Source organism: Crinia signifera, chromosome 1 (assembly GCF_055691185.1).
Source record: "Crinia signifera chromosome 1, ASM5569118v1, whole genome shotgun sequence".
Lineage (NCBI taxonomy): Eukaryota > Metazoa > Chordata > Amphibia > Anura > Myobatrachidae > Crinia > Crinia signifera.
The window spans coordinates 70,946,128-70,966,776 of NC_139217.1; the positions used below are offsets into that span (position 1 = coordinate 70,946,128).

The following is a 20,649-nucleotide window of genomic DNA, read 5'->3' on the forward strand; positions in this document are numbered from 1 at the left end:
TTTTTTTTTTTTTTGAGGGGGGGGTGATCAGGCAAAAAGTTTTCTTTCACTTATAAAAAAAATATTTCTGGGAATTTTATATATATATATATATATATATATACAGTGGTCGAAGTGGGGCGGTATACGGGGGTATGGCATACCCCCACTTTAATCTGAAGATAAAAAAAAAAAGTTTTTTTTCCCCCTCAGGATGCTCTCTGATCACTCAGCAGCACATATTGTGCTTTTCTAATACCCCTGTACAACGGGGCAGTCTGGCAGGGGACGTTGATGGACAGGGGGGTGTCCGAAGGTGCGCACTATATTCACTCTTTACTTTTCCATACCCCCACTTCAAAATTTCCATACCTCCACTTCAAAATTTCCACTTCGACCACTGTATATATATATATATATATATATATATATATATATATATATATATTTATATATATATATGGCCTTATTTAATTCAGATTTCTCAGGCTTGTATGCATTTGTCCAGCCCACTGTGGGCATGTGAGCATGCCCCTATTGCACATTGTTCAAAAAGATGTTGGCACTTAAAGGGTTAAAGAGCCCCTCGGGGACAACCAGTATCTCTGGGGAGGCTGGACATGCCCCTGGAGTGATGTAACAGGAATTTCTGCTATGCCACACTCCTTTATATCGGGCCCCACCCCCTTTTCAGGCCATGTACTTCCTGCACATGGGGAGAAATGCAGAGAGTGCACCGGGTGTTACCAGACTAAAGGAGGGCTACCGCACCACTTTATTAGATTTAGGGTGTATTTAATCTGTGCCAATATATTAGACGGGTAGAAATATCGTCTCTCGCCTATTCAATACTGCCTTTTCCACCAACCTTGAAGGCAGTTATTTTCAACTTTTTTAAAAGTCGAATCTGTTTTGCAGGATCACCCATGGATCGTCAGTTGTCAGACAATCCACATTCGTTTTTGCGGATCTGCGGATTTTCCAACTCTCGACAGTCGGAACATTGAATTCCAACTCTCGAGTTATTGACGGGAGCTGGCAAAAATTCCAAGTGTCATGACATTCAGACAGTGGAAATCCCCAATTGGATAGCCCCCTTAGGGTTGTGGATCATTAGGTCTACCACAGGATTGTCGACATGCATTAGATAGACCACTGAACATCGACAGACCTTAGGCCGACACACTCAAAAGGACAACATGGCTTTAGGTTAACAGGGTCATTAGGTCGACACAAGCATTAGGTCGACATTGGTAAGGTCGAAACATGGTCGACATGGATTTTTCACTTTTTCCCCCTGAATGTCACACAGTCGATATGGACACCGTATCGGTGCACCGCTTCCCCTCGCATGGCTCGCTACGCTCGGCACACTATTATATTCTCGCTCCACGCCCTAGTGGATGGTAGCGCATGAAATACCGCCTGCCGGCACATGTCAGCTAAAAAAAGTGGGGAACCACATGTCGACCTTTTGACTGTCGACCTCCTAATGTAGACCTAATGTTGTGTCAACCCAATCGACCGAAAGCCATGTCGACCTTTTAAATGTGTCGACCTAAGGCCTATCGACCTTCAATGGTTGACCTAATGCATGTCCACCATTTCAGTGTCGACTTAGTGACCATACACCCCCTTAGATGCAGAGAGTTTTGTGCTTATCCCGCCGAATACATTGTATGAAAATAAATTCTCCCTCCGCACACGTATCTCAGACAATCTCTCTCATACACTGACTGGTAATGGGATAATAAAGGAGCATTTTTACCTTCAGAGTTCACAAAAGTACAGCTTTCAGGACTGAGAGTAATGGTTTCTTGTTTCTGAAAATGAAGACGATTATTTGGTACGAGAAGCAAAAGGAATCTATTTACAAGTTTTGCCTCTCCATTTTCTACATCAATGACCATGCCATTGCCCTGTGTTAAATCCATTTTAGTCAGCGGAAGATTATGCTGGGAAAATGGAGGCTAGTGAAGCTTTTCCAAGCTGATAAAGCAGACTTAAAATCCTCATGGACACTGATCCTCAACTTATTTACTTGTACTGTAAGTACATTTCTCTAGGAAGATTTTTTTGGTGTGACCAGTCAGCATTATATTGTTGTACAGTGTATGAGGGCACAGAGGTCACACTGATACTGATAGAGCAGAATTCATTGCAGCCCTTGGGCTCCCATTTTATGTATGGGGCTGCCAGCTGTTTGGGACAATCTTAGTGTTACAAGATTACAATAATGGCATCTGGTACACTATGGTAGGTAAGTATACAGTATGTAATTATATACTTTATAATATTTTATCAGTTTTGATTGATGTATACATTTTGGGCCAAATGTAACAATGAGACACAGTGTTTCACCTTTAGAACTTATGTCCGCCTTCACTGCTCCCTACTCCCATTCTTCCTCACTACTTCCTATTTCCAACCATCTTCACTGCTCTCTACAATGACTCTCCATCACTGTTCTCTACACTCAGCCTCACTTGGTGCTCCCTACAGCCCTCCTAACTGCTCCTAATAGCAATCCATACTCCAATCCCCAGACCCTGGGGTTTAACATTAACCTTTACACCATTCCCACTGCCCACCCTCCGTTGTTCTCAACATGGACTAATGGCTACAAAGATTGTTTGGCAATAAAGGATGATGCTTAACATTGGTATGTGATGGACCTCAAATGTGAAAATCCATATACTTAGTCTTACCATACTATTGCTTTAAAGTAGGACGCTCAGGAATTACACAGGTTCTCTGCTTAGATGACTTCAAGCCGGCATTTCATCTGATTCATCTGATCAGCCATAGATCTCTGTAATTCATGATTTTCCCGGTTGAAAGGGATTTTTGGTTAAGCCTACATATATTACACTTATGCCTAATTCAATTAATTTCATGCTTAGCCAGACCTTCTCCAAACTTCTGAGTCTAATCATAGCACCACATACAGGGGGTTATTCAAATCCATTCGCAGGCCCGCTTCTGCGCATGTGCGTGCACCCACGGCAAACTTTCGGTTCGCCGGGTGCACGCGCCCATGATGGCGTGCGGGGGGCGGAGATGGGCAGGGGGCACCGGGCTGGCCCATTACCATATGTGAACACCCAGTGTTCCATGGGCGTTCCCATGACAACACTACGCGTTCTCATGGTATTGAGGCAGTGACGCGGGGGCGGGCAGCTGACATCACCGGATCACCCACAGTTTGAGGGGGGCGGGTGGGCGTTCATTCGCCGGGCGGGGTTTGGTGGACTCTCAAGGCTGCGAATTTGCAGCCTTGCGAATCATCCAGAATAACCCCCACTGTAACACAAATAAAATGATTGCCTCATTTTTTGTTGTTGTTTCTAGCAGAACATTATTCATGCTTACAGAGGTACGGCGTTCTGGGCGCAGTATAGCGGTGATGGAGTACATAATTATCAGGGAAGGCAGAAGAATCAACTCCACTAATAGTATTTACTTTTCTAATGACAGAGTTGTAGCGGGTTCAATTTATCAATGTCTCGCTGCCCGTTTTATCCTGCAACTCAGCTGCCTGGTGACTGAAATATTGTCATCATTTGTTCTGAGAAAAGATTTTAAATATTTAATCACTTCAATTTTTTTACAAAACATTTCAGTTGCGGAAAAGTAAATATTTCTTAATGTGTTTTCAATGCAAGAAAAATCCATCTTGTCTTGAGGCAAACCTGTAGAAAACCAATGGCATGCCCAGGGCCGGCAACAGAAATCTTGGGGCCCTGTACACTGATATTTCTGCCCCCACCCCCTAATTTGCTGAGACTTGTAGTTCCACATAGCAAAAAGAGAGAAAATGCCAGTGCTCACAGCCTCTGTTGGCTAAACATCTCATACAATGCCCAGAGACAGGTGCTTGGTATTTCTGGGACATAATCATCTTTGGTTTGGAAGCCCATGTGTTCAGAGTGGACGGCCCTGTGGCCATGCCTGGCTCTCTCTGAGATGAGCTCCAGGCAGCTCCCAGTCCTTCCCTCCTAGTCCTTCCCTTACCTACTGTATACCATTGAGGATCGGGGGGGGGGGGGGGGGGGGCTTTTTAACACTTCAGTCTTCTCCAACTGTGGAATCTCTGCAGGACGGACCACACAGGCACAGCAGGCTCCAAAAGCAGCCACAATGCCAATGCGGAACACAGATTAGGCATGCCGCACATGCGCAGTAAGATCCTTACTGTGCGCAGTGCAGCCAGAAGACAGCCGACTCAGGCTCAGCCTCGGAGCGCTGAGCGGCTGTCTGTGACCTGGACGGCGGGGTGTCAGTCACCGGCGCCGCGGCAGCAGCCGGCGACAGGAGATGGAGAGACCCGGGGACGAAGGTGCGCTGAGCAACGGAGACACTGTATGTGTCAATCACCGCTGCGCCGGCTTCCTGACAGAGAGAGACCCAACCGGCGCAGCGGCGCGCAGTTGCACAAACAGGCCACCAACTGGGATAACACACAGACGGTCCCCCTTGACCCCCCCTGTCCCCGGCCCTGGGCATGCCTCAACATTCCACATGTTATTTGTATAATCATCTATATATGTATATGTCTAGTGTGTGTGTCAACGAAATACTGCCATCTGTTGGCAGCAATTGAAACTACATCTCTTTCTCACATATGCACACAGAGGCCAGGTAGACTAGCTTTTGAAGCATTTGCTTCAAGCAGGCTTATTAGTAGTAGGAATATTGCATGATGGGAAATACAGTACAAACTAACTATTCTATTTGATTGAATGCTGCTATATATATACTGTATTATATTACAAAGGATAAACCAACAGGTAACCAAACCAAGCTTCCAAAATACAAGCAAAAGCAGAATCAGAGACTGGTGGATTTCAATTAATTAATTCTGAAAACCAATTGCACATTAGTCTGACCATAATGCACAGGCTAATACACACAACTCCGATGCACTAGGAAGAGAATGGGGGGGGTCAGTACAACTGGAGATATAAGGGGTACGGAATGTACAATAAATCAGATCGGTATATGTCAGCTCCATAAAGTATTTACTAAAGAAATCAGAACAATAACGCGGCAGTACAAGACAGGCGCTGCAAACATCCAGCAGAACAAAAGGTTTTAGGGTTATTCATTGTCCGGACATTATACTCAGATTAATGAGCACCATTCTCGGAATGTGTTACTTCATTGCTGTTCTTCTGTCTGATGGGCCTGTAAACAGCACCTGACACATCAAACACTGCTGTCTACAACAAGGATGCTCCCAAGTAGAAATTGTGCAAAGGCTGCTCGGACAACTGTATACAGAATGCGTAATGAATGTCTAAATTGCCTGTACTCTGAACAATTTTATTTCCATCTGGTTTTCAAAATGATGTGTGTGCAGGTGTTGATATAACATAGTTATATAGGCATACGCCAGCCGTTAACAATGTGCAGCCAAGATACTTTAACAGTGGTGGTGGGCTTATTAAAGACAGCATCTACATCCATATTCACTATTACGAACTGGTGGATGGAGTGGATGTAGGCAACGAGTAGTGGGGCAGGAACACTGGAATCATTGTGGATTGCAGTTAATCTCAGGTCTCTCTGGAGCTAAGTGGAAGACTTGGGGGTAAATTTAAAGCTTCTAAAAATGAAAAGAGATGATATCGTCTACAGCACCCAATCATATTATGTACTGTATATCATTTCTCTATTGCATCCTAGAAAATGATAGACAGAATCTCACTGGTTACTATGGAATGTCAGGACTGATGACCACCAAGGTGGCGGAGTGGAATTCCTCTTCTCCCTGAACTTTTGCATCATCCCATCTGAACCCTCCCTTACCTTCTTTACCTTTGAGGTCCACTCGATTCACCTCTTCTAGCCCATTCACCGCCATGTGGTGGTCATCTACTGCCCTCCTGGCCATTCCTCCTCATTCCTTGACAAGTTTGCTGCCTGGCTTACCAGTGTCCTCTCCTTGTGCCTCCCTTCCATCATACTTGGTGACTTTTAACATCCCTATTAACATCACTAACCCTGCAGCTACTAATCTTCTTGCCCTCTCCTCCTCCTTTGGCCATTCTCGGTGGACCATCTCCTTCATCCCCACACACCACTCCCTTGACCTGGTCTTTACTCATAGGTATGAGTGCTGACCGGCACCTCTGGAGGAAAACTCGTTCTCTGGTGGATTTCCTCTATTTCAAGTTTATTTCCTCTTCTTACAGCTCTGTCCTCTCCCATGGGGGGGGGGGGGGGGGGTATTCTGGTTCACACGTAAAGGCAAATTCACTCTCTGATCGACAAAACCATGTTCACTGCGGGTGGGGCTGATGTAGCTTGTGCAGAGAGTTAGATTTGGGTGTTATTTTGTTTCTGTGCAGGGTAAATCCTGGCTGCTTTATTTTTACACTGCAATATAGATATCAGTTTGAAGTACAAACCCCACCCAAATCTAACTCACTCTGCACATGTTACATCAGCCCCACCTGCAGTGCATATGGCTTTGTCCAATAGAGAGTGATTGTGCCTTTGCAAGTGAATGAGAATAAACCCCATACTGTGTATACACAAATATCTGTAAATGGCATGCCTTGCGTTAGAGTCTGGGTTGTTCTTGCTTATTTTCTCTTTGCTACCAACTCAGAATTAGCCCAAAAGCTGTTTTCTAGAACAAGTCATTGAATGGTCTTCGTCGTTTATAACAGACAGCACTTTTTCTGGCTATTAAAAAATGTCATTTGAAGATTGGCACCTCATTACTAACACCTGCTCCCTAAAAATGATTTTGTTTGTACTATAAAATGTATAGTTTATTTTGAAATTGGTTGCAAGGCTTTTCCGTGTATAAGCAGAGACATACAATATGTAAATCAGCATCAGTAATAGGGTTCCAGTGCACATAATAAGCCTGTGCACATCTGTCAGACGGGGCAGACCATACTCCTGCAAAAGTCCCTGGGATTTACCTGTAGCAGGTGCAGATACGGTCCTATATACAATACATATACTGTACATAGATAGGCTTATTGTCCCTAACATGGCAAATGCCTGTGTGATTACTTTGGTAGCAGAAGTCCAGCCACAACTTGCTTGTGGAGACAATCAGTTGTTTGTTTTTATGTTTCCAACTTAGATGGAGGATTTGATCTGTATCATTTCACTAAAATATGTTACAGTAAAATGCTTCTTAGATTTGACTGTATATGAATTTGTTGCTTTATACTTTATACTGCCCAGGGGTATCGAGTTGGTATCGATATCCGGGCCGGGAACAATCCTGAAGTAGCCAAGGGGGTTGGGGGGGGGGGGGGGTGTTTGGGTAGGGGTGCACTTGCTACTGCCTGGGGGGGGGGGGGGGACAGGGGTGCGCACGCTACTGCCCCGGAGGGGGGGGGCTGGGGGAAGCGCTACTGCCCTGGGGGGTGTTAATGCTACTGCCCGGGGGGGGAAGTTATACTGACCGGGCTTCTGGTTCCATGCTGCAGTCCGCCCGTGGGTGACCTCACCCACCAGAAACCAGTGGACGCCGCATAGGATGACACCTGCACCGGCCCCTCTCCCTTTCTGTTGTTATTTTTTTTCATGGCGGTGTGGCCACACCCCTTCCTCAAGGCCACACCCCTGCCCAATGGCCCCACTCCCTCCATGTTACCTGTGCTTGGACAACCGGACGGCGCTCCAGACTATTCCGGATGGTCTAGTGGTCACTTACCTTCTCCAAGTGGCTCTATCGTGGCTTCCAGGTCATAGAGGGCCTTATTTTGGTTCATTCTTTCTGACAAAATCCTTCTTAGATGGACAAAACCATGTGCACTGCAGGGGGGGGCAGATGTAACATGTGCAGAGAGAATTAGATTTGGGTGAGTAATTTTGTTTCTGTGCAGGGAAAATACTGACTGCTTTATTTTTACACTGCAATATAGATCTCACTTTGAAGTAAAACCCCACCCAAATCTAATTCTCTCTGCACAAGTTACATCTGCCCCACCCGCAGTGCTCATGGTTTTGCCCATCTAAGAAGGATTTTGTCAGAAAGAATGAACCAAAATAAGGCCCAGAGTCCTTAACGTCTAGATAAAACCTCCAAAGGATCAGTTGTTTTTGTAAGTATTTTCCAGAAATCCCTAAAGTTCCCCATACACGCTGCGATAAGCAGCGTGCAATGCGACACATTATCGGTAGTGTTACCACCTCATCCCTTTAATTCCGGACACATATTAATTACACAGGTTCTGTGGCAGTTTAAAACAAGGTGAAATGGAGTCTTGAAGTCAGCCAGCCACAGAACCCGTGTAATTAATATGTGTCAGGTGGTAGTTATCGGGTGGATCGCAACGCAACGCATGTGTTTTGTGTGCGGTGCGATCCGCGGGCAGTACAAAAAGTATGTGCAGCACATACTTTTTGTACTGTGCGATGCGATGACCCCGGGAGCGCGCATCTCATCGCATTGCACGCTGCTTATTGCAGCATGTATGGGGACCTTAACCCTAGCCTCCCGCTGCAGCCTTACCCTACTACCCCCCCGGGGCATCATTGGGATGTTGACAATTCAGATGTTGACATTGTAAACATGTTCACATTCTGTAGATGTCAACATGCTGCCTGTTGACAGTTTAAACCATGTCAACATTGTGGTGGTAACTTTATGAATGTTGACAAGGTAAATTATACTGAAGAGCTCTATGAAACTTCAGGGGTCTATTTACTAAGCTTTGGAGAGAAATAAAGTGAAGAGAGATAAATTATTAGCCAATCAGCTCATGTCCTTTTCATACACAGCCTGTAACATGGCAGTTAGGAGCTGATTAGCTGGTGCTTTTTGCCATACACTTTCTTCTCTACAAGGTTGAATACACAGACCCCCTCAATGAAGACAGGTGGAGATGTTGTCCATAGTAACCAATCAGATTCTACAGTAGCTTTCATTTTATAGCATATACAAAGTAAATCATACGACAAAGAAATGTAGTGCTCCCTGGTTAGGGAATAATACGTCCCTAGATCAATCTTGTTTATGTAAATAAAAATGGTACAACGGAGGGAGCACTCCATTTTTTTGTATTGTCGTCATATGTTAGAAGGGGATTCAGTATGAAATCCCAGCGGTCGGGATCCCGGCATTTAAAATCCCGACGCCGGAATCCCGACCGCCGAAATCCCGACAAGGGGGCGATGTGGATCGCCCCCCCCTTGCGGGCTCGCTGCGCTCGCCACGCACCGCCTTCCAGGGGTGTCGTGGACACCGACGGAGGGAGAAAGTGTCGGGATTTCGGCGGTCGGGATTCCAGCGTCGGGATTCTGAACGCCGGGATCCCGACCTTTAAACTGCATCCCGTTAGTGGTTGTACCCACTATAGGCTGATGGGCGCACAAAGCAATTTTTTTTCTATTTCTATTTGCTACAAAGTAAATGATAGTTTATATCTGATTGGTTGCTTTGGGCAAATTGTCCAACTGGCCACTCAAGAAGGTGCAATACTCTGAGGTCGATGCATGAACCGGTGAAAAGGAAGGAGAAGTGGCCCATGCCAACCAATCAGCTGCTCTGTATAATTTTATGTTATGCAATTGGTTGCCATGGGCCACTTCTCCACTGGCTAATTTCTCCCTTATCACTGCTACAGAGGGAGCTGCCATCATTCAGCCGGGGTCTGGCAGTCGGATCACCAAGCAAAATGATACAAAAGGAGCTAGTTGATAGAAAGGTTTGCACAACTGTGATGGATGGAGATTGTCAAATAGATGCATACAGTATACACCTTTGAAAGGTAACTACAACTAGCCAACTGCTTCTCATTGGCTGATTAAACATATACTGCTGACTCTGATAGGCTGTCTTTGCTCATGTGAGGGGAACTAAGTGGTGAGTGGCGCTGGATTCCGTTGTCAAATTCGTTGGAGGATTTCCTCATCTGAGGTGAGGCAGCAAGGATTCTGGTTGGGACTTTAAAGTTTTTTGTTGTTTTTGTCTTTGCTCATGTAATTCAAGTATTAACCTGAAATTCCTAATCAACCTTTATGATAATGAGTTTTAGAAGAGATTTGTCATAGTAAAGTTAATTAACTCTGTAATATTTGCAATAATATTAGGGCGGGAATCATAATTAAGTCTGCACAGCTGCATATGTAATTTTCTTCCTGAGAGAACAGTGAGCCAGTCATTCTGCAAATATTAGGAAAAAAGCAACAGATGCATTGTCTACAGTATGGTCGCTGCTCTCCGTCTGCCCGTTCGTCCGCAGATGAAAGGCAGTAGACAGAGAAAGTATAATTTGGAGATAAATGCACAGAGATATCTAATAGTAAATTGCCATTTTCTGTCTGTGATCTCTATTGAATCATTCAGAGAGAGGGAAGATGGAAGTTGGCAATAAAGTCTGTTGCTTTGTTCTCTAGAATAATGAAGGGATGTATAAGACCATGGACACAGTCTTAAGCTGTGTACCCACTACACGATGTGTATACACATGGGAATCAGTGGGGGAGCCCAGCATCAGCAAGTGCATACACACCTGATGATGCCACCAGTGAATGAGCGCTGATGGTAGCCGAGGGTTGCCTACTTTTAAAGTCTCCTCTCCGAGAGAAACCCGGAGAGGAGGCTGTCAACAGGACTTTGGGGGGCAGGGCCTGATTTAGATGTCATCAAGCCCCGCCCCATTGCTGCAAATCCTGCAATTTGTGGGTCTTCAAGGGGGGGGCAGGACTAAATGACGCGATTTGTCCCTGCCCCCTCCTAAAAAGCCACAAAATCTGGAGAAATGAATGCTGCCGTGGGAGATTCCACCAATATCTAACAAATGTCATAGTGGGGTACCCACTAGACAGTGTGGCCCATATGCCAGCCTGATCTGCCAGATAGGACAACATATTGTCTAGTGTGTACTAAGTTTACCATGGGCACAAATGTAATTTCCCAACTGACATCACCTACTTAAATAGACCTTGTGTTTGGTTGATAGTTCTATGCTTTTTACAGTGATCTTTCATAATGCCAAATGGCATTCCTACGCTAGCAGAGAGGATGTGTGGCTGCTGGAGCACTTCCACAGAGGAGCCGAGTAACAGGGCAGTTAATCACTGTTGTGGCTGGAAATCAGGCTGTAGCATGGATGAGGATGTGCAGAGAGCGGTGTGGAGATGATGCTGAACCCTCCGGAGAGCCATTACATTAAGTACATTAATGTAATGGCTCTCTGGGTATTTTAAATTTAGTCCGGGGTGGTATTCTATCTCAGCCTTTGAAATCCAGATGATCAGAATGCTGACAATGGCATCCTACCCTAACCCTCCATCTAGTGCCTAAACGTAACCCCAGCACTTATTGTTGAGATTTGTTGGGATTCTGACCATCAGGATACCATTATTGGCATTGTCACACCAGATGGTTGTTGTGGATCCGTCACAGGCTGTGTTCCAGGGACGGGCTGCGCTTGGAGAGCTGGAAGCGTGGCGGGTCAGATATAGGACGTGCGCATAAACCCCCTGGACATGAGACTTGGCTGAATTCCTTGATGAGGGCGCAGAGTATAACTGGCCAGCGGTCTTCGCTAGGGACCCCCACAAGGAGGTTTGGGTTTTGCAGTGTCTGAACAGCAGGTCGCAGCCCCTCGCTAGAAGTGCTCACTGACAGTGAGAGGCTGCGCAGTTGAGGACTTGATGTAGGAGTCTCTGGTCGAAAGGCACCTAGGACAACTGAAAGGCTGACCAGCTGCGACAGACTGGAGTATGGCTGAAATGACAGTGTAGGCCTCGGAGGGATGAACGCAGATAATAACGGAAACTGAACTTGCCGGCTTGATGTTGACATTCCGACTGGATAATGGAAACTAAAGGCCGACTTGGTTTTAACACGGGAACAGGTGACAGAGATAACAGAACTGAAATGGCCAACTTGGCGTTGACACAGGAGCAGGTGATGGGGAATAACAGAACTGAAATGGCCGACTCGGCGTTGATGGGGAATCCAGACCCTGGGTTCCCGGGATGCAGGCACAGACAAGCACCTTATCACTGCAACTTAGAAGTTGCAGCAGCCCAGCTTCAGTCAGAATGCTGGGATTTATCCTCCCTGTAGTGCAGGGATCTGCTGCTGGTAATAGACCAAGGGGATAAGAATATCCCCTCCCCTTGGCCATGTGACCCAGCCAAGATGGCGTCGCCCAGACCTGGCATCCTGCACCAGAGCCGCCGCTGCCACAGCACCCTGGCACCGGCCCCCGCCTGCAGGAACCTGGCAGCCGCAGCCCCGGACGGCGCAGACAGAGCAGTGCCCGGTGGGGTGAGTATGTTTGTCCGCTACTGGCTTGCTGGCAGGATGTGACAGGCATTCTGACCAACGGCATTTTAAATTCTTGCATCCTATCTTGAGTATTCTATAGAGAAAAGTGACTTTACCATATTTGCCTGTCCTCCATTTTATGGGCGTCTCATGCTAGCATAGGGGATTCGGCAGCGGGGGGGGGGGGGAGATTTGACCATGCGGCGTCTCAAGAGCTTGGTAAGCTGCAATGTTCGCAACATACTGATCCAACTTGAATCAGGACCATTGTGTAGTATAGAAGGTCAGTGGCTCCCTGAAGCAATCTCTAATAAACGGAACACATGATTGTTACTCCCACACCCTGTACTGACTCATGTGGAGGCATTACAATAAAATAAAGAGAGAAACAATAAGTTGCAGCAAGGGCACCACCACTTCTACATGACCCTACCCATAGGAGCGTATAAAATGGGTGTTACATATGTAAATAGTTTAATACCTTCCCCAAATCGACTTAGTGCTCCTGATGGATAGATTGGAAGCATAGGATAGACAGCTATGAATATATCTGAGGGAAACCAACAATTAAAATCCACATTGAATCATCTGAGAAGTCTGAGCTCATCATATAAATTTAGTCTTTGTATCGATCATTCTGTATGAGAACAAATGAGGTTATAATGTATCTGAGGAGCTTACCGTGTCTTCAAAAATAACTTTAATACCAAAATGATAGGACACCAGCCCAATGATGTCCCTAGATTGTTTGTGGCCCTCATAAAAGCATTCAGTGTGAGGCACTTTAGTATTAGGGGTAAGGAAAGAAAGTAATGCTGATGTCCAGGTTGGGTATTAGTGTCATCATGAAGTAGAATGGTTGGGAATACAGTGCATGAATTGGGGACTCTTTCTGAAGTATCCTATCATTGACACCATGCAGTACTTACCTACTCTCCGTAACCTGCAGAAACGTGGGCGATACTGTACTCCTGCTTCCTGAAGTGAAGACTGGGAAGAATAATTCTGGAGCATACTGTACATACCCAGGGTGTTAGGTTTAGGCAGCACCCACCACTTAAACCTAACCCCCTGACCCACAGCCTAACCTTACCACTCCCCTCTTTCTCCGGCCTGAGGCTAACCTGCCCCAGCATACTTACCTCCGGCATCCCGGCAGTCATGATTTTATAGCCCGCATCCATTCCCAGGATGCGGCATATCAGCATCCTGACAGCCAGGATGCTAAACACATGCAAGTCTGTATGGGGGAGGGGGGGGGGCAACATAATGTTTTTCTATGATTATGCTTATTTGGACTCATACCCTCCTCATATTAATGTGATTTCAAGTATGTTACCCGCGATTATGCGAGTGTGAGTCACACACACACACACACACACCTCTCACATCTATAAATCGTTGAATCAGTGGGAATATTTACAACACGATGGATCTGGGCAGAGTTGTACAGACTAGGGCAATTCAGCTCTTTGGAGCTGATCACATTCAGAACATGGTTAGCGCAATGCTACTCTGCCCTGATAGAGATGTGGTGAGCACAAGGTTGCTGTGACTGAATATACAGAAGAGATGTACAGTATTTCCTTGCACTGTCTATTGCAGCATTTTCCAACAACTGTACTGTGGCACACTAGTGTGCCGTGAGCAGTTCTTAAGTGTACCACCAGAGTCGGGGTTACATATTTAACACTCCACCCTTGGACACTTTACATCGAAAACAATTGTCATTGGCATAAGTTCTCTCCTGCGTTCTGCAAGAAGATAAACCTGGCTCAGACTCTGTACTGAACAATGTGTTTTATTTTTGTTTTCAATGGGGGACAGTGTAATAATTTTTTTGTTATGTGGGGGCCAGTGAGATTGTATTTTTTTTCCTGTGGGGGCTAGTGTGTTTTTTTTCCTCCGCGGAGGACTGCTGGCGTGCCATGGCAATTTCTTGTTCAGTGTGCCGACAGTTGAAAAATGTTAAAAATCACTGGTCTATTGCATAGGAACCTATCTCTTGCTAAGCATTCTCCAAGATTAAGACAAATTCCATGTGTAGTATGCATTATACATTAATAAAAGCAACATTATGTAATGTATTAATAGGAAGAACAATGTAACACAGAAGAAATGACAGCAGCCCCAGTATTAAATAGTTGTAAACAAGGATGGCTACAGCGTCAAACCATGTGGGAATTAATTCTGCGCGGTTCTCTGTAACGTTATGTCTCTGAGTTCTCAGACTGGAATTCTATTTGCATTGATTGTTCCTGTTTTATTCTACATTTTTCTTCAGACAATGTGGAAGATGAATTGGAAATGGCCACAGTGCGGCATCGCCCTGAGGCTCTCGAGCTGCTTGAAACACAAACGAAGTTCACAAAGAAGGAGCTACAGATTCTCTATAGAGGATTCAAGAACGTGAGCTTTATATTCCTGCATTCTAATGATTGAGCTCTATATTTATACAAAGTTGTGTCACCAAAGCCTAGAACTGCACAGCTGCTCATAAATCATTGCTGATACTGTAGGACACAGCGTTGTACTGGGCATTACATGATTACAGGAGCAGCTAAATCCACATACCTGACCATACCTTTGCATACATGGAAATAAGTACTTCCCTGTTATCCTGACATTCCTGCACTTCCTGTTTAATGATAGAGTATCACCTCCCACTTCATTACTGATTATGCTAAAGGATTCTGATAAAGAAAAACTATAAATACTGTTCACAACCTAACGATCCCCCTTGGGGAAGCTCATTTTTATTCTAAGATGTTCAATGTATAATAACTTGGTTGCAGGATAGGAAAGAGAGTTGTAGTACACGGAGTGTAGTCTCAGGCGGGTAATGGGGCAGATGTATTAAGCCTGGCGAAGAGATAAAGTAGAAGGAGATTACGCACCAGCCAATCAACTCCTAACTGTCATATTTCAAACAGATCTGATTGGCTGGTGTGTTATCTCCTTCCATATTTATCTCCAGTTTATCTCTTCGCCAGGCGTAATACATCTACCCCAATGTTACCAGTGGAGTACCCAAGCGATCTGTACTTGGAACAGTGCTTTTTTATGTTTTTGTTGGTGACATTGCAAATGGTGTTGAAGGGAAAATATACCTTTTTGCAGGTGACACAAAGGTATGTAACAGGGTAGACACACCAGGAGGGGTAAAACAAATGAGTGGGGACATAGGTAGACTAGAGGAATGGGCAAGAATGCGGTAGCTACTTATTAATGCCAAGAAATGCTAAATCATGCACTTGGGATTCAAACATCCAAAGGCTAACTATATTAACTGTACTATATTGGAAACCACTGAGGAGGAGAGGGATCTAGGGGTAACTATTTCAGGGGACTTAAAGAAAGGTAGGCAATGTAACAAAGCAATGAAGAAGGCAAGTCAGATGCTTGGTTGTATAGGGAGAGGTATCAGCAGTAGGAAGAAAGAAGTAATAATGCCACTGTATAGGTCATTCTTACGGCCTCATTTTGAGTACTGTGTCCAGTTCAGAAGGATCTAAATACATTGCAGAGTGTACAAAAAAAGGGCAACTAAAATGGTGCATGGTCTACTCTACACCATAAAAGAAAGACTAAAAGATCTTAATATGTATAGTTTGGAGTAGAGAAGGGAAAGGTGGACATGATGAACTTTCAAATGTGGAATGTTAAGGGTTTTAGCAAGATCCAGGAGGGAGACATTATTTAAAGGAAGAGAAGTATTATGGGGCCTCCACATGGGGAGATTTTGCGATGTTAGATCACTCAGATCGCTCAGCACACAGTGCTGCACAGTGAAGTGTGCAGAACGATCTGTCAGAGCCAGTGTTCTCCAGTGAGAACACTGGCCCTGGCCGGCAATCTATCTAGACTTATCCGACATGCTGGATATTAATCGCTATGGCCCCTACACACGGAGCAATATAGGGGCATTTTATAAGCTGTCTAGTCAGATTAAGTCAGATCGCTTGGAAAATACCCTGAAATCACCCTGCGTGTAGGCGCCATTAGATCATGAGGACAGCACTGAAACTGGAGGAAGGTAACTTGGTACTTTTGTAATATCTGGGCTCCCGTTTTTCTTATGAGACCACGTCCGCTCGCCACGCTTCGGGCACGGTGGCTCGCTGCGCTCGCCACACTATATAAAATCAACTCCATGCGTAGTTGGATAGTAGGGGTATGAAAAAATGGGGTGCATTTAACATGGGAGCCCAGATAATACATAAGTACCGGTAAGGTAACTTCAAAGGATACTTGAGGAAAAATAATTTTACAGAAAGGGTAGAGGCTAAGACAGTAAGGAAAGTTAAAAATGCATGGGATAGACATAAGAATACTCTAACAAAGAAACAAAGTAAGAAACGGGGCAGACTAGATGGCCCAAGTGGTTCTAATCTGCAGCCAGATTCTATGTTTTCATGGGGTAGATGTATAAAGCAGTCATAAGAGTGAGCAAGTGGACTAGTTGCCCATGGCAACCAATCAGCTTTCAATTAACATTAATCAAGTGTATTCTATAAAATTATACCTAGAAGGGGATTGTTGCAATGGGGAACTTATCCACTCTTATCACTGATTTATTTTCATCTACTCCTATGTTTCACAGGGCCAGATGCACTAAGCTTCAAAAGAGATAAAATGTAGAGTGATAAACAGCCAGCCAATCAGCTTCTGCCTGTCATGTTAAAGTCTGGGTTTGAAAAAAGACAGGTAGGAGCTGATTGGTTGGTTGTTTCACACTTTATTTTATCACTTTTTGAAGCTTGATACATATGGCCCTAAGCATCAGAGAGTTTCATTTTCCAAAGCTTGATACATAAGGGGAATGCAGTCAATCCTCAGAAAATAATAATTTTTCAGATGTTTGACTGCATATTGCCATTAGTACATCCTGCCTTTATTCTGCATATTGACACACAGACGTTCACACATAATATTAGAAAGCATAACTTTATAGAACTATGCTTAGTTGTATGTCTCTCTGGTGGCTTGTTAGTAGATCCAGCCAGAATATACATTAGGATATTAATATGTGAAGCTAGAACATTTTAATTCTTCCCTGATGGCACTTGACTTTTTAACATCTTACTTATAGGACATAGCATCTGTCAGGCACTTCTGTTACTGGGATCTGTGAATGAGTGCTGGCTTATACACAGCTGTGTATTTATTTAAAGCTCATATACAGTACATGATGCATCCATTGAAAAGTGAGATAATTGTCTTGTTTGTTGCACAATAAACCACTTAACATAGCAGCAGTGAAAGGATTAACAGCAACTTACTGTATATGCAGCTGCTCATTTCATTGCCTGCTCCACGATGTTGCCTGGCCTGGATAGCCAGTTTTACACTTTTTCTGGTTCTGCAGATCATTGCGGTTCTAGAAAAGTGAAAATCGGACCCAAGTATATGATACATGAACAGCATTTACTGATTTTCGGGTTGGGATCATTTGGTCTACAGCTGGGGTAGCCAACCCTAGTCCTCGAGAGTTACCAACAGTGCATGTTTTGCAGGTCTCCTCACAGAATCACAAGTGACCTAATTAGCTCAATCTGTGGATCTTTTAAAATGTCAGTGATTAATGAGTGCAGCTGTGCAGCAGCTAGGTTGTCTGGAAAATGTGAACTGTTGGTAGCTCTCGAGGGCTAGGGTTGGCTACCACTGGTCTACAGCATTATGGTCGACAGTCATTATGTCGACATGGGAAAAGGTCTACATGGGTCTAGGTTGACTTGGGGAAATGTCGACATGGTTCTAGGTCGAAAGGTCATTAGTTGGACAGGTCGTTAGTTGGACAGGCCATTAGTTCGACATTGTCTAGGTCGACAGTCAAAAGGTCGACATGGGGTCTTTCACAGTTTTTTTTACCTGAATGTCAACACACTCGACATGGACACAGTTTAAAGTGCACCGCATCCCCTCGCATCGCTCGCTGCGCTCGCCATGCATCGGGCATGGTGCCTCGCTACGCTCGGCACACTATTTTATTCTCCCACCACGCCCTAGTGGATGGAAGGGCATGAAATACCACCTGTCGGCATATATCAGCTCAAAAACCAGTGAAAAACCCCATGTCGACCTTTTGACTGTCGACCTAGACAATGTCGAACTAATGATCTGTCGAACTAACGACCTGTCGAACTAATGACCTTTTGACCTAGAACCATGTCGACCTAGACACATGTCGACCTTTTCCAATGTCGACCTAATGGTGTCGACCTAATGACTGCCGACCATTATGCTGTAGACCAAATGACCGCATCCCCTCATTTTCCCTGTGTTTATACTCAAAGAAAGGGTTGTTAGTTACTACTTTAGTTAATACCGCACCTGCACTAGAATGATGTGAAACAGACAGGGCAGAGGTCCTGGAGGGGTGAGTTTGTTTCTGGGGATACAGACCTAAATGCATGTCAACCTAATGGTGTCGACCTAATGACTGGTGTCGGTCTAACAACTTGCTGGTGACCAACTGATCCACACCCGTTTCTGGTGACTCACTTTTTTAAATAGAAATGTAAGGTTCAGTTTTCATGAAATACAAACATCCCTGAATTTAGGGGTTCCGAGCATAGCCTTATGCACAGGGTGTTTGAGGTGTGCACAGGCACAGTGGCGTAGCTACGTTTTGGGCGCCCCCCCGCCGTCAGGGGGGGGGGGCACCCCCCCGCCCCGCTAAGCACCCCTACCCCCCCCCCTGCCCCGCCGCCCCGCCGCCGCCCATGCAAACCCCCCTCAAACCCCTTACCTATCGCGCTGGTCCCGGCAGCTCTGTTCTTCTGCTGAGGACCACCAGAAATTGGCCGCCCCCATACAGCAGACAGTTTCAGAGAACTGTGTGCTATATGGGGGCGGCCATTTTCTGGTGGTCCTCAGCAGAAGAACGGAGCCGCCGGGACCAGCGCGATAGGTAAGTCTGCGGGGGATTGGGGGGGTTAACTATAGCACCGCAGCCCCCGGCGCCCCCACATGCACATCGCCCCCCCGCGCGGTGGCGGGGGCTGCGGTGCTATAGTTACGCCTCTGCACAGGCACACCCTAATGCCGCCTGGACAAACAACCAAATCACATTCATTCAGAAACGCATTGACACTGGTGCATACCAGCTCCCATTCTACGGCAACCCAGAAGTTTGGTTCCAATCTCGGCGAGGAAAGCATCATATCCATACAGGAGGACCAGCACTGCGCTAATGCAATATCGGATGAAAACCACAGAAGGCAATCAGTAGTTAGATGTAACTGAATCTGAAACAAAGCACTTGAGGGTGGTTCTGCCAAAACACAGTGATGAATTAGAACCAAAACATTTGGGTCTGCATACCTCTACCTTTTAGTAATTGTCAGTGGTAACACCTCCTGAATTGCTGGGATAAGTACAAGGTGAGTATCCGGATATCCAAAAACCAAAATATTCCAAAACCGTAGGTCTTCAGAATATTTCAGGGGTTTTTTCGCTCCCCCACCACACACTATTTTTCATACTAACCAGTCCCCCCAATGTCCATGGCAGTCAACCGGTTCATCTTTAGAGGCATCCTTGGTCACAAGGATGCATTGCGCGGGTGCACAGTTGACATCATGACGTCACCGGCGCACCTGCGCAATGCATCCTTAGGTACGGGGATACCTCTGAAGATGAACTTGATGGCCGCTCTGGATTTCGGGGGACCAGGTGAGTATGCAAAAAAAATATTCCGAAATCCCAAAAAATCACTTATCCAAAAGGCTCGTGGTCCCTAGCATTTCGGATAAGGGTTACTCAACCTGAGCTAATTGAGGGCCTGATTCGCAGTTGTCCACAAACCTGCGAATCCGCACAACTCCGATATTATTGACATGTTTAAGAACATACAGACAGGATCTGTACAGTAGGGCGGAGTGAAAAAGTTGAAATTGAGATATTCAAAATCGGCTAGTGTGGAAAAGTTGTGACTTGACCTGAATAAGAAACGTGCAAATGCGTTTTGCTCTAGGTCAATATCTTCTGTTCCGTCAAGACACCTTAAATTTTGCTTTTTATATGAAAATAACTATAAAAGGGGTTTAACAAAAGGGATTTACTCTGATTTTTTTGCCACAATTTTTTTTTTTTTGGTCACTTCAATTACAGAGCATTCTCTCCCCAAAAAAAAAAACTTTGGGGTGAAAACACAATATTCACAATTTTGAACATGAAAACGGGTCAGTTATCAGGGACTTTAGTCAGTAACTTTGCACTAGGACAAGCTCATAGGTACTTGTGAGTTATCCGGGCTGCCGATTTCTAAATCGGGTCGGATCGGGCACATCGCATCGCATCGCATGCGACCATCGGATGCGATGCGATGCGATGCGATGACCCGATTTTTCCATAGGAATCAATGTTAAAATGGACTGAGTCCATTTTAACATGGAATTCAATGGGAAAAA

The 20,649-nt window shown here is 45.1% G+C and overlaps 1 protein-coding gene across 6 annotated transcripts in view; it reads left to right on the top strand.

Moving 5' to 3' along the window:
• The window catches only part of KCNIP4 (potassium voltage-gated channel interacting protein 4), a 567,010-nt gene that overhangs the window by 428,854 nt on the left and 117,507 nt on the right, over window positions 1-20,649 (top strand). For all 6 annotated transcript variants that reach the window (XM_083161413.1, XM_083161412.1, XM_083161408.1 and 3 more), the window contains one exon: window positions 14,520-14,644. In XM_083161413.1, the coding sequence (XP_083017539.1) occupies window positions 14,543-14,644 (102 nt within the window). In that variant the 5' untranslated portion in view covers window positions 14,520-14,542. The remainder of the gene's footprint in view (window positions 1-14,519; window positions 14,645-20,649) is intronic.